The sequence below is a fragment of the Pinus tabuliformis genome, chromosome X (assembly GCF_031772625.1).
Source record: "Pinus tabuliformis cultivar Carrire ecotype Pingquan chromosome X, CPIR1, whole genome shotgun sequence".
NCBI lineage: Eukaryota > Viridiplantae > Streptophyta > Pinopsida > Pinales > Pinaceae > Pinus > Pinus tabuliformis.
This window is the reverse complement of record NC_142308.1, coordinates 690,933,913-690,951,933: the sequence shown is the minus strand read 5'-3', so window position 1 is coordinate 690,951,933 and position 18,021 is coordinate 690,933,913. Positions and strand designations below refer to the sequence as shown.

The 18,021-nt window shown below is 39.6% G+C and overlaps 1 protein-coding gene and 1 long non-coding RNA gene across 7 annotated transcripts; one reads left to right on the top strand and one right to left on the bottom strand.

Annotated features, from left to right (window-relative positions):
- The first annotated feature begins 1,536 nt into the window (after nucleotides 1–1,536).
- LOC149141856 (uncharacterized) lies at nucleotides 1,537–13,684 on the top strand. Its single transcript, XR_016264616.1, has 2 exons — nucleotides 1,537–1,892; nucleotides 13,093–13,684. It is a non-coding gene; the product is annotated as an uncharacterized LOC149141856 (long non-coding RNA).
- Nucleotides 13,685–14,551: 867 nt separating this feature from the next.
- LOC149141855 (pectinesterase 2-like) lies at nucleotides 14,552–16,560 on the bottom strand. Of its 6 annotated transcripts, none has more exons than XM_089447409.1 (3): nucleotides 15,795–16,560; nucleotides 15,581–15,650; nucleotides 14,552–15,450 (listed from the first exon to the last, which is right to left on the bottom strand). In XM_089447409.1, the coding sequence occupies exons 1-3, from the start codon at nucleotides 16,005–16,007 to the stop codon at nucleotides 15,428–15,430; spliced, it is 306 nt and encodes a 101-aa protein (XP_089303535.1). In that variant the 5' UTR covers nucleotides 16,008–16,560; the 3' UTR covers nucleotides 14,552–15,427. The 6 variants fall into 6 exon arrangements, with proteins under 6 accessions (XP_089303535.1, XP_089303533.1, XP_089303534.1 ...); XM_089447407.1 differs by having other exon boundaries at nucleotides 14,552–15,427; XM_089447408.1 differs by having other exon boundaries at nucleotides 14,552–15,367.
- Nucleotides 16,561–18,021: the final 1,461 nt, after the last annotated feature.

Sequence of the window (18,021 nt, the reverse complement as noted above, 5' to 3'; positions counted from 1 at the left end):
TTCTTTTATTGATCTCGACCTCTCCTCCAACAAGAAACTTGGCCCCAATACTTAGCCTCTCTCTCCTGCAAATGCAAACGAGGGTTCGACCCCTCTCTCATTACTAAGTATGGCCAGACTACGACCCCTCTTTCTTTGAACAAGACAACCCCTTCTCTCAGTTGCTCGACCTTCCTTCTTCTCAACCAAATCGACCTTTTTCTCTCTCACTCAATGTGATCTCTAATGTGTTATTGAACCACTCATTCTAGAAATTTAGATTTTCTCTCACAACACTATTTCCTCCTTTGAGATCTTCAAAGGAAAGCTCATAGGCAAAATTTTGATCTTGTCACTTTCTTTGATTTTGTCAAATGGAAATATTAATTTCCAAAGTTATAAACTTTAGTAATGTGAGTTACAGAGCCAATAATAACTAATAAAAATAATTATCATGTTTTTCCTATGTTTGGAAATAGGAAGAATTAAAAAATTCCAAAAGAAGTAAATTTCCAAGATATCTTCTACACGCCTGGACACAAGACCTATCTAGAGACACCTATCTGAGCTGCAATTTTCATAATAATGTTGTCTAAATGATTCATAAGACTTTCAAGAAATTACAAATATAAAATGTCCAATTGAAAGTTTCATGTTTCAAAGCATATTTTCTAATTACAAAAGAGAAGATTCATAATGAGGAAGAAGATGCAGTAATGAAGCACCAATGCTACCTAGTAATCTCAAAATTGTCATGAAGTACATAAAAATCTAATTGAATATCATGTTCACTATAGTCCAATGATGTTGTCCAATATTTCCCACGAACAGACTCTCATCGCCACTTCATGGCCGATGCCTAGGCTTGTGTGACCATGGAATACATCAAAAATTTCCTTTCCTTTTGACCTTTTTGACATTAGATGGAAGCGACAGATTTCAGTGCAGTTAAATAAAACTCAGGCATTTTCGAAACACAGATAACTAATGCTGCAGAGGATTATTTTGACAATGTAAAAGAAGCAAATTTGATTATTGCTTATCCAAAGGCTACAACAGATCTTGTGAGAAATCAAGGCATCTACATATGGTTCAATTATAGAAGACATTTTGACAGTTTTGAAAATGCATTTCCATGCATGGAGTTATATTTACTCTATCTGTAAAAGCCCAACATTCAACAAATATACTCCAATCAACCTCTCATATCATCTCCATCAAGTTTGCATTGGACCTCTCTTGGATTAGTAATTTTATTGAGCAAGCATTGACCCAATTGGGTTGTCATATTGAAATGCAGCTATATGTCGATGGACGCCCTTACCCTTGTTGGCTTATTAAACCTTGCATGCTATATGCTTTCTCACTGAAAATTTTATAATTTCAGACCTTAGCAGTTATGCTAGTTTGTATTTTATTGCTCTCGTTGTGTGTAGCATTACAACTAGATGTTTCAGATATGTAGTGGAATGGAGATGCATTTTCATTACCCTCAAATTCTTGCAAACTATTATGCTAACTCATTTCAAATCACTTTGCTATTGGTGCAATCAGTTGAAACAGGGACGAGGAGAAATACCATCATGAAAACTTGTTGGCTACTGTTTGTAAATGATTTTATCCCTTTTAAGGCGGACCAGTACTTGTTTAAAATTGGGTTGAAAAGAAATGAATGTAAGAAGAGAGAGTTTTATTCTCTCCCTTTAGCTGAATTTCTGCTTTTGCATAATCAGTAGTGAATTTATTAGTGGTTTTGTGTTCTAATGATTTATTTGGCTTGCAAGTCTGCCTTTGAAGTGTGTATTTTGACAGATCCTGCGAGACTTGTGAAGTGCATTTTTGCTGGCCATGTCCTGCTATGAAACATACATCTGGATTTAACCTGTTCAATATTGGCTTCTGAGTGCAGCTAGGTCTAGTACATTTTGTTGGGCATATCATGCTATGTCTTATATATGTGTGTTTAGTCACTTGATTATTGGTTTCTGATGCACCCAGTTGCAACACACAACTAACTACTAACTGGAGTTTGCTAACCCAAAACAGTAACGGGTTTACTTCGTACCTTTTAAATTGTTTACTTTCAATGATGGTTTCACTTCAAACATTTGAAATTGTTTGTTGGCAGTCACTGTGTCAACCTTCAAGCCCAATGCTGTTATTTGATAGATTTTTGGTTTTGTGGCCAAGTGTGGAAGGAATCCTTTGACGTGGTTGATTAATTTGAATTTAACACTGTCAAAGTGCTGGATCTGAAAGAACCATTCTATAATTAACCCTACTTCTTAGGACTTGTAAGCCTTTCCAACATTGCAAAGTTTGTTTGCAATTTGTTTTAGCAGCAAGAGGGATTTTGTTTTGGCCTCTAATTACTCTTTAAACTTTCTTTTATTTTTTATTTTCATCTCTTTTTCAGGTTTTGTCATAGTAAGCTTTCTCTTTCATCCTGGGGATCTCAATATGAATAAGGCAGTTTGTGCGTATCATCAAAGTTGTTCTTCACTTCTTTTGGTCCTTTGCAGGGCAGTTACACCTTGGCAATTGAGGTTACACTAGAAGCTGGTGACTATGTGGAACAAGTCAAAGCTTGTGCACACCCTTTGGAATAGGCACCTAGGTGGACATGAATGGGCAAAATTTTTAGTTTTTTTTTCTATGAATAGTTGTAATGCTTGGTCCCGTAATAGTTTTGTCTATTTCAATTTGTGAGTGGTATACATGAGAGGGGTATGGTAAAAAATTTAGTTTCTTTCTATGAATAGTAGTAATGCTTGATCCAGTAATAGTTTTGTCTATTTCAATTTGTGAGTAGAATACATGAGAGGGGTATGGTAGGCTATGCTAGAAAATTTTGGATGGAAAGGTGATATTTTGACAGTATGCTGCAGCCTTTCTTCTTCATTTTGTATTACACCACTGTATGGTTGTGTTTTAGTTTTTTCTAATAGAAAATCTATTTGTTATGAATGAAATATGAATTATGTTATAAATGAAATATGAATTATTGGTAGAAAGAATTTAAAAAGAGAAGCATTAACATATTTAAATAGATCAAAATGGTTTTATGTTTTGCTTGGTGCAAAAAAAGCATGCTTAAACAAAGACCAATATAAAAATGTTTGGGTTCACATGAAGTTGTTGTAAAAAAAACATTCAAAAATCCTAATATCATAGAGTGAAAGCTTTCAATTCCCTTAAGGTAAGGCTAGCTGACAACCATCCAAAAAAGAAATAGAAATATGATCATAACATTACATAAGGAAAAAAAAACATGTAAATGCTGTAAAAATGCTTGGATCTAAAGGAAGTTTCTGTGGAAAAAGCATTGAAAGGTTTCTATTCACTGAGGGCAAAGCTAGCAGCCAACCATCCAAAAGAGAAATAGAAATATAATCATAATCTTTACATAAGAGAAAAAAATACTTGTAAATGCTATAAAAATGTCTGGGCTCAAAGGAAGCTGTTCTTGAAAAAACATTTAAAATTTCCAAAATCAGATAGTTAAAGCTTTCGATTCACTCAAATTAAGGCTAGAAGGCAACCATCCAAAGAAAAAACAGAATTATGATCAAAACTTTGCATAAGAGAAAAATGCATAGATGGATTGATTTGGAATGCATAGATGGAATGATTTGGAGGTTGCGTATTTTATTAAATTGGCTCAGATAGACTTATCTGGTCCATTCACCGAATTGTACACCAGAACACTTAACAATTAATTTGGAACCTAACAATGAGTACAAGATTTCTTTGGAGGGTCACTTGAATTCTTCGAGGATGACAAGACAAGATTGGGAACAATTTAAGCTGGAGCTGATATTGAGGAATTTATTCCATGCTTTTTTTCAGTGACCAAATCAACCAGTGTTTTGTTACCACTAATCATAAGCTAAATTTTCCCTCTTTTAAGGATGACAGTGATGTTAGGCCCCAGGCCTGGCAAGTTGTTGAAGCATGGTAAATTATTGTGTGCATTTGGAATCTTAATAGATGCAGAAGCAGGTTGTAAGAACATGCACAACCTCGTTAATAACATCTGCAACATCCTTGTTTCAAAATGTTGCATACTTATAGTATAACGCTATCCCCTTGTTCTCCATTTTCTAATAACTTTTCTCTCTCTGGCTTCTCCCTAAACACAAAAATGAATTAGAATGATTGCAAGATACTTGTTCTTTCAACCAACTTCAAATAGTAGGATATTTGTGTTTTTGAAAACTGACAATTACAATACACTATATGCAATGGAATGATGGGTGGTGAAGAAACGAGTGGTTTTGTGTGATTGGAGTGTGTCATCCCATCTTTTTGCTCTGTCAAAAATTGCTAAAGATATTCATTGGTGTGGACACAAATTTCACTGAACATCTAAAATTTAGAGTCACAAATTAATGCTTGCTTGTGAATAACTAAGTTACTCAGAGTCATTTACTTCAGCTGTCTTAGTTAATCAGTTATATTGCTTGCTGTAGCGCTCATCAGGCATATGAAGCACCAAGCTTTTTTACATGACGAGTATGATTCTCCACCGTACTTGACAGCAAGTGAGCTTATTACAGGGATTTCATCATAGACATCATTTTAAAGTTCAAAATGTTGCTTTGGTTGTCCTTAATCCAAAATTTTGGGTATAAATCTTGCAGCAAACCAAGATTCTCCAAATTACTTGAGTTTTCTTTCAAACAACTACCACTACAAAGGGTAGTAGTTTACTTGGAAATTTTATTAGCCATAGAAAGGGTGTACCACTACAAAGCTCAGAAGGGTATAAAGATTATTGAAATTTGGGTGAGCTTCCACACATCCCATATATGTTGCCCCACTCCAGCGTCCTGGAAATTTTGTGGAAGATTAAGTTCTTGACAAAGTATTATTATAATTTATTGTTAGTGACATTCAAAGTGCACGCTTAACAATTTTGCAGACATTTTTTATGTTCTCTTTGGTAACCTGCTCATCACAACATTCTTCTCCTATTTACAACAAGCTCATACCTTAAAATGTATGTTTCAATAGAATTACCGCCTAAGGTGTTAACATACTACGCTCTAGCTAACAACCACAGGAGAACAAATTTGAGCTAAACATTAAAAATTCATTCAATCTCACGCTTTAACAAGATATCTCTAGTATTCACTTTCTTATATACGCTAACTCTCACACTGGTATGATCAGGTTTGTCAGAGGTTAATGGTTCAGGACCTTCCCGGGATGACAGTATAATGTTGTAATGGATATTCTTGACAAAATTTTGAAAATAGAGGTATTCGTGGTCTGTATGGAGGCTTTGGCAGGTCTGTGGAGTATGATGAATTGTAATCAACATAAGTAAATGTTTCAAACTTTCAAGTTATCTTAAGCGTTAAAAAGTCGCTTAGGTTGTCCAAGTTCAACAAATACTTTCAGTGAAAATAGTCGATACTTTTGATATTGCTAAAATTTCGAGTTGTTTTATGTGAAAATAAGATTAACGACTGGATGCAAGTTAAACAAACAAACTCAAAATATACAAACAAAATCAAGCCATTTGGACAGTACATAGAGTCATATCTTTGCTGAGGGCTCAGGATCAGCTTGGGATAGGTTCCCATCTGTTGTTGCCTTGGTTGGGCTTCAAAAGTTGTTCTAGTTCAGAAATGGCTAGAGAAGTGATGTGAAACAAACAAAATCGGGCCAGTTGGCCAGTACATAGAATCATATATTCACAGAGGGCTCCAGATCAGCTTGGAAACACTCCCATATGTTGTTTCCTTGGTTGGGCTTTTCAAAAGTTGCTTTGCTTCAAAAATTGCTAGAGGATCAATGGGAAACCTGTCAAACCGAGGCACCTTAGGAACATTAGGGAAAGGCCAACTTTTGTTGCTATCAACTGTTAAAATTGGCAACTAGGGCCAAACTCCATGTGGGTCATCTTATTTATGGCTTCTGATATTTTCCTTGGATCCCTCTCATCGAGAGGTGTAGGATTGATCTAGAGATCATCCGATTCCGATAAGTATTCATGGAGTTATGAATTTATTTGTGTTATAAGACAATTCGTCAAGGTCAGCGAGCAACCAAATAAACCCCACATGTGCTCAACGTTTTAGTATAAAAGGAGATGACTTGAGAGTCATTCTACACACACTTCTATCTTAATTTCTCTCCACTTGTCTTGGGTTTTAGTGGATGATAAATCTAGAAGTGGAAACCCTAGATGTTGGAGGAAAAGAGGCTGCCCTAGCCGCAGCAAAGAAGACAGGCCAGCGTAGCTATGGAAGGGTTCTATACGCTGCCCAAAGGAGTCTAGCCGCAGTCCATGGATGGAGAAATATCACATTGGAGGAGGCCCTACTCAATCTGCCCTAACCGCAGGTCTGCCCAACCCTAACCTAGCTGTCTAAAGCCTAGCCGCAAAAGAAGACCGAGGAGATCTGGACAGCGTGATGTGGAGGAGATTAAGGAGGTCGAGGGAGGCCTTAGCAAGCCCTAGCCGCAGTCCTAGCTAGAGCAAGGAGAGGCCAAGACAGCGAGGAGAGCAGGGACCGTTTTAAGGGCTAAAACAAGGCAAGCAGCCAGGCCGAGGAGAATAGGAGCAATACGCTGTTGTGGGCATCATTTTGTGGAGGCAACAGCTACAAGATTGTTGTTGTACTTGGCCGCAAGCCTAAGCACACAGCTGTGATTGCGTTGGGGGTGTTAAGGGCTGACACACATCCTATGGAGGCAACGTTGCTAGGGAAGAAGCTTGCCAAGGTGGGCTGTAGTCCTTAAGGGGTTGTTTATGGACTGATAGTTGGGTGTGTAAGGGCTGCCAGATGCCCTAAACAGTCACCATATAAGCAGTAGTGAAGGCAGCATTGGAACAACAGTGTTATGGACAACAGCAAGGTGACATAGTGCTGCAAAGATGCATGGGACAGCAAGGCTACATAGTGTTGTTAAAACGCATGGGACAACAAGGCTACATGGTGTTGCTAAGACACATGGGACAACAGTAAGGTATGCTAAGACATATGGGACAGCAGCTGTGACATGGCAGCAAAGGTACATGGGACAGCAGCAAGCATGGACAGCATGGCAAGCATGGATAGCAGTAGCAAACACGGTGTTGCTAGCACATGAAACATGTTGTATGACAACGTGGTTCAACAATGACACATGGGACAGCAGTGCAACATAAGGTGCAACAGTATGATGTGTACAACATGGTCTGAGGTCCAGCGTTGTAATGATGGGTGCAGCATGGTGAGTTGCAGCATGATAACGAGATGCAACACAATGATAGGTGTAGTCACCTTGGAAAATCAGTTGAAGCAGCATGTCTTCAACTAATCTCATGTATCATATTCTTAGAGATGATCTATGCTCTTATCTAGATAAGTCAAAGTATTGACTTTTGTTATAAATGTACTATCTCTCTCTCTCTCTCTCTGGAGCTATTGAAGAACATATAAGAAGAATTGATCAAGGGTTTCCCCACATTGGGGTTTGTCCCTGGCTAGCACCACATCTTGTGTGCTCTTGTCTTGGCTTGTCTTTTGTGATTTATGTTTATGTTCTATCTGTAGTTTACTTTAATGCTGATGTGATTGCTAATATGGAAAAGATATTGAGCTAACTATGAAAATTGAAATAAATTGCTCTAAGCATAGAACATACCTAAAATTAACATGGTATCGGAGTTGAGGTGAAGACAAAGCCCAAGCAAGAGTGAAAGAGCAATCACCGTAGACAGTTGGGAAAGGACAAAAGGATCAATGGATTCCTCATCCCTCTCCAAATTCACCGAGGGTGAAATCGACGCAGAGAGTATTATCAGAATGGCGCAGCGGAAGCTTCTAATGGTCTACCTAAAGATCACTTCAATGGGCATTCTGGATCTAAGGGTGGAAGGAAAGGCAGATGCCTTGTTTGTAATAAGTTCGGCCATTATGCGAAGGAGTGTCCGAATGGTAGGGACACATCACTTGATGATGATAACAATCATTCTAGGGACATCTTCAATGATCGGAGGAATGACAGGTAATGGAGGTCATCAAGGAAATTGCTGACTCTTCAAAGAAAGCAAGGAACTCCAGGTATGAAGAATCAAATGTTGTTTATGATAAGATATAGAAGCGTTATCTTGTATTGGCCCTCTCCTTCAGACTCTTTGGGAATCTGGCTTATTGATTGTAGTGCTTCAAGGCACTTCATCGGATAGAAGGGTGCTCTCTCTAATTTGGTAGAGATGGAACAATCATGGGATTATACTTGGAATCGATGCCACCTATCCCGGAAAGGGTGTAGGGAATGATACCCCTCAATTAAATGAGGGTAACTCGATTTATTTACACAAATATCTTTTATGCACCTGATCGCAAGAAGAACCTGGTGTCCATTTCAGCAATGGAAGTCAAAGGTTACAGGGTGGCATTCATCGATGGAAAGATACGTGTTTGAAAATATAATTTTCAAAGATGCTTTTACTCATGGGTTTAGGGTTGGCAATTTGTATCAAGTTGCAGGAAGTCCATTTGGGACCATGTCAATTGACACATCTCATCTATAGCACGGGAAGTCTACCTTATGGGGCCCTACCCGATGTGAGTCAGATGGTGACAGGGATGCCTAAATTCAAAAGGAGCATGAAGGTACATGTCTGAAATGTACTGAAGGAAAATCTTACAAGAGGACCATTCCCCTCATGTAGCGTGTCCACAAGTTTGGAACAACTCGAGGGGTTTGAGATTCATGATCGGGAATCTCATGTATGTGGGTGGAAGAAAGCCCTCTATGGCCTAAAGCAAAACTCCCCGAGCTTAGTATGAGAAGATTGATAGTTGTCTGATGAAGCTGAGATTCATTAGGAGTGAAGCCAATCCAAACCATTGCTTGAAGGTTGTGGATGTTATACCTCTCATACTGGCACCTTATGAGGACAACCTCTTTCTGACAAGTGCAGACCCTCTCATTTGTAGAAGTAAGAGGGAGTTGGATTCCGGATTTGTAATGGTGAACTGCAAGCTCGTGATTACCTTGATGGAGCTTAACTTTCAAAAGTTATGTGGTAGTGATGCCGAACCAGATTTAGGAAATTCTTTTGAATTTCATAAACTCATTCGCGTTGATGTTCTTGGTGAACTTTCGTTTGGACATATGATTTGCAGTTAGTATGATGAGCTCATATATGGTTGAGCCACACTAGATTGGTGGCAAGAATCTTCTGAGATATCTTCGGGGCACAATCTCTCATGGATTGAGATACACTGCCGGAAATATGAAGTTGCATGATTATTCGAATGCTGACTGGGCAGGCAGTGTGAAGGATCGCAAGAGCATTTCTGAGTGTTGGTCCTCTTTGGATTCTGCTTCGATATCTTGGATGAGCAGGAAGCAAAAGTCAGTTGCTATAAGCACCACTAAAAGCGAATACATAGCTACGAGTATGATCTCGTGTGAAGCTGCCTAGTTGTGGAAGCTCTTCAATGAGCTGTTTGTACACATGATGGATACCACCGTAATCCTCTGTGTCAACCAGGGGGGATTCGATTGTTGAGGAATCTGTATTCTATAATTGCTCCAACATATAGACATCATATACTACCTTATCTGGGATATGGTACGTCGATGAGCGAGGAAGCTCCATCGCATTGAGACTAATGTACAAATCGCAGACATTCTGTCTAAGCCCCGGGGAAAGGTCAAATTTGTTACTTTCCCGAACGACTTGGAGTCGTTGAGAGACCTTCTTATGAGGGTCCTGCATGATGCATGTATTGAGCTCTGGGAACTCCGGGGGGCTTGGGGTACTGCTTGGAGCAACAAGAAACCATAGGGCGACTCACCCTCCCCTAATGGTGCGTTGTGTATAGAGTGAATGGTTTAGCCTTCCCCTGTGATACCCCGTGGCGACTTAGGAATAGGATGAGTGGTTCTCCTGTCGAGGCATCCTACCCATGCAGTCTAGGACTCATGGGAAGTATCTCTCATCTGACCAATGAGCAGGGAAATCGGGTTAGGGACCATAGTAGTACTATCAATGGACACATCGTTGTATCTACCTTACACCCTATGCTAGGATGACCTCCATTGACCTGGGATCAGTATGAGTGGTTTTAGACACTCTCTTATGATATTGATTTGGGATCAATGAAACTGACTTCAGGTCAGTAAGAGTGGTATGACACACTCTCTTCATATGGAACTGACTTCGGGTCAGTAAGAGTGGTATGACACACTCTCTTCATATGGAACTGACTTCGGGTCAATAGAGAATGGTATGAGACATTCTCAATCAATTCTTCTTCTTCATGGTTCAGCAGAGCGGAACAAAGTAGAGCAGAGTAGAGCAGAGCAGAGCAGTGCAGGGCACTCATGGCAGAGATAGTACAGTCGGACAGATGGATCAACAGATGGAGTTCTCCCTAGTTGAGAGGGAGTGTTAAAATTGGAAACTAGGGCCCAACTCCATGTGGGTCATCTTATTTATGGCAACTGATATTTTCCTTGGATCCCTCTCATCAAGAGGTGTAGGATTGATCTAAAGATCATCCGATTCCAATAAGTATTCATGGAGTTATGAATTTATTTGTGTTATCAGACAATTCATCAAGGTCAGCCAGCAACCAAATAAACCCCACGTGCTCAACATTTTAGTATAAAAGGAGATGACTTGAGAGTCATTCTACACACACTTCTATCTTGATTTCTCTCCACTTGTCTTGGGTTTTAATGGAAGAGAAATCTAGGAGTGGAAGCCCTAGATGTTGGAGGAAAAGAGGCTGCCCTAGCCGCAGCAAAGAAGACAAGCCAGTGTAGCTATGGAAGGGTTCTATACGCTACCCAAAGGAGTCCAACCACAGTCCATGAATGGGGAAATATCACGTTGGAGGAGGCCCTACTCAATCTGCCCTAACCGCAGGTCTACGCAACCCTAACCTAGTTGTCTAAAGCCTAGCCGCAAAAGAAGACCGAGGAGATATGGACAGTGTGATGTGGAGGAGATTAAGGAGGCCGAGGGAGGCCTTAGCAAGCCCTAGCCGCAATCCTAGCTAGAGCAAGGAGAGGCCAAGACAGTGAGGAGAGCAGGGACCGTTTTAAGGGCTAAAACAAGGCAAGTAGCCAGGCTGAGGAGAATAGGAGCAATACGCTGCTGTGGGCATCATTCTGTGGAGGCAGCAGCTACAAGATTGTTGTTGTACTTGGCCGCAAGCCTAAGCACACAGTTGTGATTGCGTTGGGGGTGTTAAGGGATGACACACATCCTATGGAGGCAACGTTGCTAGGGAAGAAGCTTGCCAAGGTGGGTCATAGTCCTTAAGGGGTTGTTTATGGACTGATAGCTGGGTGTGTAAGGGCTGCCAGATGCCCTAACCAGTCACCATATAAGTAGTAATGAAGGCAACATTAGAACAACAATATTATGGACAGTAGCAAAGTGACATAGTGTTGCAAAGATGCATGGGACAGCAAGGCTACATGGTGTTGCTAAGATGCATGGGACAACAAGGCTACATGGTGTTGCTAAGACACATGGGACAGCAGCAAGGTATGCTAAGACATATGGGACAGCAGCAAGGTATGGCAAGGCAAAGTGGGACAGCAATTGTGACATGGCAGCAAAGGTACATGGGACAGCAGCAAGCATGGACAACATGGAAAGCATGGCAAGCATGGACAACATGGATAGCAATGGCAAACACGGTGATGCTAGCACATGAGACATGTTGTATGACAACATAGTTCAACAATGACACATGGGACAGCAGTGCAGCATAAGGTGCAACAGTATGATGTGTACAACATGGTCATGAGGTCCAGCGTTGTGATGATGGGTGCAGCACGGTGAGGTGCAACACAATGACGAGATGTAACACAACGATAGGTGGAGTCACCTTGGAGAATCAGTTGAAGCAACATGTCTTCAACTGATCTCATGTATCATCTTCTTAGAGATGATCTATGCTCTTATCTAGATAAGTCAAAGTGTTGACTGCTGTTATAAATGTACTATCTCTCTCTCTTTGCTGAACTATTGAAGAACATATAAGAAGAATTGATCAAGGGTTTCCCCACATTGGGGTTTGTCCATGGCTAGCGCCACATCTTGCGTCCTCTTGTCTTGGCTTGTCTTCTGTGATTTATGTTTATGTTCTATCTGTAGTTTACTTTAATGCTGATGTGATTGCTAATCTGGAAAAGATATTGAGCTAACTGTGAAAATTGAAATAAATTGCTCTGAACAGAGAACATACCTAAAATTAACATCAGCTTTCATGAATGACGCCATCAACTCCGTATAAAGTATGGGTTATGTCACCTACAAGTGAAGATAGAGTATCTAACCAGCAAAGAGTAAAAGACTAAGTGCACTCTAATACGAATGTGGTGGATATAGAGAATGATGGTGTTAGATCTTGTCTCCGTTGGAGCAAGTTTTTCTACTACATCAATGAAACCATGCAAAACATCTCTAGGATCTTTCTGGTAATTTCTTTGCTCCTCATAAAGCTATTAAGGGAGTTACCCAATTTCTTCCAAATCCCCATGGTTGAAGAGGGTGATGAAGTCAGACCTGGACTATCTACATTTTGGAGAAGAGATCACAATGGTGAATCCCCATCTACATTGTCATTATCTTCCGCTTCACAGTCCCTAAAAGGAAATCCATGATAAGCACGTCTGTGCTCACTTTTTAGATACCTTCACTCCTGTTTGGCTCTCACTAAAGCATTCCTCAACATTTTTGTAAGAAGCTGGTGGGGACCTACCAAACCATGGTGATAACATGGGTGCCTAATAAGTACGGATTTATATTTGATCCTTGAGATTTGTGAGCTCAAAATTAAAATCAAGTTTTTCAATCCAACAAACCAAAATCTTGATTGGATATCAAAAGATTTGAAAAACTTGAGTTAGATACATTGATTGAATATTTTAGTAATTTTTCATGGTTTAATTGTGTTTTCTTTTTATATTGTCTAGTGTAGCTTTGTGAATGATTATTTTGCAGGTGCTAAGGTTATGTCCAGCTAACTCGGTGCAAATGGACTTATATCTATATTATAGTGCAGTCTTTTGATGTAAGAGCTTTATCAAGGTCAGGTGTTCTCTATTTATTGATTGTTAGGTTGTGGTCTTTAATGTCAGGGTTGGCTTTGTTGATGGAGGCCTTCCCCAAGAATCTGTTTATCCAAGAACAGCTTTTGAAAGAACTACTCGACAGAGAAAGAGACCCACGTTCTACTCATGAACTTTGGTCCCAATCTACACGAAATCTGGATGATGAGATATCTCTTATTAAGGAAACACAAAGGCATGGAAGAGTTGGGTAGGTTGACAGCTTTTGAGATATTGACAGGTTTTCTGGGATTGACAAATTTTGAGAATTTGATGACTGCAGTGATCATCTACAGGGCTACAATTTTGAAAGGATTGACAGTTTGGTGAACACAATCGGGAAAGTTTGGACGGAGATAATTTTGATTACAGATTATGCTTTTTATAACCAAATCAAGAGGACAACCGTGGAAGGGATTACAAGCTTCTTTCTGAACCTGTTGACCATTATTTTGAAAAGGATAAAAGGAGTAAAAGCAATGTTTGGAACAAATGGGATAATAAATGTGAAAAGAGGAACAATACTATGGATAATGAAAAAAATCATGAGAAGATATGCTGTGACCATTCTCGATCTTATGGCAATGATAATCGTTCAAGCTCACAATTACTTAAGAGGTCAGAGCCATGGGAAACGCTGGAAGGGAGGGAATTCTGTTCAGTAAGTGATTGACTCCATCTGCAATGTGCATATATTATTGCGATACTTCTATGGCTTATTTTATTTATTTTGGGCTACTTCTCAGGACACTGAGACTTCATGAAATTTCCCTTGGCAAATTTCAGTGAACAAAATTACTAATTTTAGATGAAACTCTCCTCTCCTGTTCATTTCATCGATAATCTCGACATTTTAGTGTGTTTCCTTGGTGTCTGCAATAATTTTCTCAGGCATGAAAAGGTTAAAAATCACTGTTCATCTCATTGTAAACTCTTAGAATATGACAACTTGAGCATGTCTCTTGAATATTCCAAAATTTTGTATTTTAAATGAGCACTAATAAAATCAAATTAATCATTTGAGCTGTTGAAAAACCTATATATACACACATATTTTAGTTTCCAAGAAAAAAACAGTGATATCTTTATTTGAAAAAGAAAAAGTGATATTATAATGCAAATGACAGGGAACACCAATCTAGTGTACTACATCATAAAACCTAGAATTAAATCAATTCATAGGCTTAGGATTTAATAAAACAGCACCAAAAATCATTATATATCACCGTGCATATTCATCAACAAACATCAAAGCCAAAAATAGAATATGTAACCCAATAATCCTTTTAGTCATAAACACTATAAACCAACCAGAATCCAAGCTAAGTATATGTGACGATGTCTACATACCATATCATCCAAATAAGGTCTAGACAAACCACCCTTTCTGAGGTAGAGATGAGATTGCGTCATCTTTAGTGAGTAATGTCAAGAACTTAGAAACTTTGAATTTTTGAAATCAAGAATAATATAATAGTATAAAAATGAAAGAACATAAATATAACATGTGAGGGATTATAAACATTACAGTTATAAATTACATTTTTACATGAGATGAGAGACAGTACATGATTTTTTGGCCTCTTCTTCTGGCAGTATTGCATTTTAGCGTTTTAGACTCTAGTAAGGATTTAATATATGGAATTTTTATTGCCATAAAAAATAATAAATTTGTAGGCCTTCTATATAAGGGATCCCACTGCAAAACCAGAGATAGAAATAGCCGCACTGAGCTTTTTTGCTTCTTCATCGGTTTCAATCACCCTATAGGCTATAACCAGGCCAAGTTACAGACTCATCTGGAATTCCACCAGGCTCAGCATTCATGTAGCATTCAGGTATTCGCCAATATATAAGCTTTCTAATGCAAGTTCTCCTGACCAATTCCAACTAGTCAGCAGGATGAATGAGGTCGCCTAAAAATGATTGCATGTAAACTGTTTGAGAGTACAATAATCAAGGTCTTCTGAGGTATCCTGAATGATTGCATGTATACTGTTTAAGAGTACAATATTCAAGGCCTTCTGAGGTATCCTGAATAAAATTCCATCAAGAGAGTGAGATCATTTACTGCTGTAACTATACAATTATGTATTGAGATGCATGCGTTTTGATTGGGATCATTCCTGCCTTGGGCAGTGATTGTGTTCCTTTGTTTGGCTTGCCTTGTCGAGCATAGATGTTACACAACTGTAAAACCACTGCTGTATTGCCAAAAATGAAGTCTACCGTTCCACTGATATCACACTCTCTGTAAAACTGCCTAAGAGAATGAACATAAAGAGTGTCTTGGTAACCAACAATACTGCATCAATAAATCGCTCCAAAATCGGCCACATAGAGCCATGCGCAATGCAGGGATTCACTAGTCAGTGATTATCAATTGGCCTTAGTTCCATACATACATGTCATAAAACATCGTTGAAAAGCTAATTAACCAGCTACAAAGGAAGGGTATTTTAAGATATTGGGTTAAACAATTAAAAGAAAATGAATGCAAAAAGGTTTGGAAAAGTACCAAAGGTTGCAGAAGTAAAAGTAGTAGAGCCATCCTTCACATTTTTGCTGGAGACAACAACAGTTTTTCCCTTGCCATCACCAACAAACGTTATGTTGGTTTTTCGTTTAGAAATTCTCACAGTTTCATGGTACACTCTAGCTTTTACATATATAATGTATTTGTTATTTCTTAAATATGAGGGTGCCTCCTTGACAGCGTCGATTATGCTTACATAGTTGCCTCTGCCATCCTGGGCCACAACAGCATCAGCTTTTAAGTCTGCAGGGGAAAGGCGTAGGAGTAAACGATCACTTGTTGATAACCACATAGGGAATTCCTTGATGTCATATAGATCCAACAACCCGTAATGCTGATCCAGACCAGCGTTATTCCCCTCCTCTTGTTTTGCCAACATCCGTCTAGGGTTTTGTGGAACTGCAGACATATTCGTCGGTCCACTAGGTGAAGCATTATTTTACAAGCTGGCGTTGCTGAAATAGGTTTGGAACAGTGCCAGGCAATTGCTGATCAATTGGGAGAACTTTTTGGATTCTTATTGTATGTCACTGGTGATATTATGACTCGCATTGCCTCCTCTTGCAACAATTAAGTTCTGAAAACCCTCGAGGCATGTATCCTGATTTGTTAGAGCAGCACTGAGCCAAGTTTTGACGTCTGCAATGAAGAGCAAAATTGATAACGGATTCTTACCGGACAAATTGGACATCACCTGCAGCGTCGCATTCAGATAACATATTGTATAGCAACTCCACACAATCCTGGTGGGCCACACGTTCGTCTCCCCAAAAAGGGGCTGCAAAAGCTGATCCACCGTGACTTGAACAAGAACATGCACAGCTCAGGATGAATGTTTGAGAGCAGGCGCTATGTAACTCCTTTACAGGGGATTTCCAAGCTCCTCCTCCTGTAGCATCAGGGCTGGACAGATACAGAAATAAGAAGATTAGCAAATATAATTCCCATGGCGACGACAACCATCACCACCGATCTGCTCTTCACCCGCTCATCTTGTATTGGGCGATACAAGATGAGCGAGCGAGGAGCAGATCGGTGGTGATGGTTGTCCTCGCCATGGGAATTATATTTGCTAATCTTCTTATTTCTCTATCTGTCCAGCCCTGATGCTACAGGAGGAGGAGCTTGGAAATCCCCTGTAAAGGAGTTACATAGCGCCTGCTCTCAAACATTCATCGTGAGCTGTGCATGTTCTTGTTCAAGTCACGGTTTTTGGGGAGACGAACGTGTGGCCCACCAGGATTGTGTGGAGCAAGATAAGCGAGCGAGGAGCAGATCCGTGGGGATGGTTGCCGTCGCCATGGGAATTATATTTGACTGTCTTCTTATTTCTGTATCTGTCACCGGGATTGTAATTCTTGGCAATAAGCAGAGGAGAATCAGGTGTCCAGCAGCCCTGATGCTACAGGAGGAGGAGGTTGGAAATCCCCTGTAAAGGAGTTGAGTTACTTAGCGCCTGCTCTCAAACATTCCACCCCGAGCTTTACATTCCGTTTCTTGTTTTCTTGTTCGCACAATTCCGTTTCTTGTTTTCTTGTTCGCACAGTTTGAATCCTGGTGAGTTTTCTTATTTCTGAATTACATTAGGCAGATTTGTCCCTTTCTTCAGGATGATGCCCAGAAGTTTAACAATCCGAGTTAATCGTACAATTACCATGGCAATGGCAACCATGACTGATGTGCTTCTCGCCTGTTAATCTTGTATTGTTAAACTCTCGGGCGTCATCGTGGAAGAATGGGACAAATCTCATTTTGTAATTCAGAAATAAGAAAACTCTCCAACTCTCTATTGCTTCCTCTTCTTGGGTTCTTAGAGCGCAGGGGCCCTTATGTAGGGGTCCGACATGATTCTGTTTTCCCATTAGGGGAGTCGGGGGAAGCTCCAAATTCCATTCCCTCCAGATATTAGCAGAGCCTTATCGACCTTTCCTCATGTTGTTTTAGGAAACCATAGTGCCTGGGATTAAGGTTTATGGAATTCTTTTCTGAAATTCGGCGAGGGTGGTGTGTTTGTGCCACGGATGCCGAAAGTCAATATGGAGTCTATTTGGGACCCTCTTTGTCATGCCTCTACACTGGCGGTACTCTTCCAACCGCACTATAGTGAGGTGCAGCACTACCAACAGTTTTTTTCACCAATACTTACGATTGTAGACTATGCCTAACATTCCATACTTAGTTTATTTTTCGTTACCAAGTATTATCTTTATTATTTATACAGATGAAAACCCATACATATTCATCATCAACAGCGTTATACAATAGAAATGCACAACAGTATAAAGGGAGGGGCAACTCCCTGCAATATGAGTTTGCCCGAATCAATATATATGATTTTCTTTTATAAGTACAAGTTAAATTATGAGAAACCCCAAATTTACACTTAGTTAAATTTCCAACTTTCGGCAAACTCGGTTGCCCAG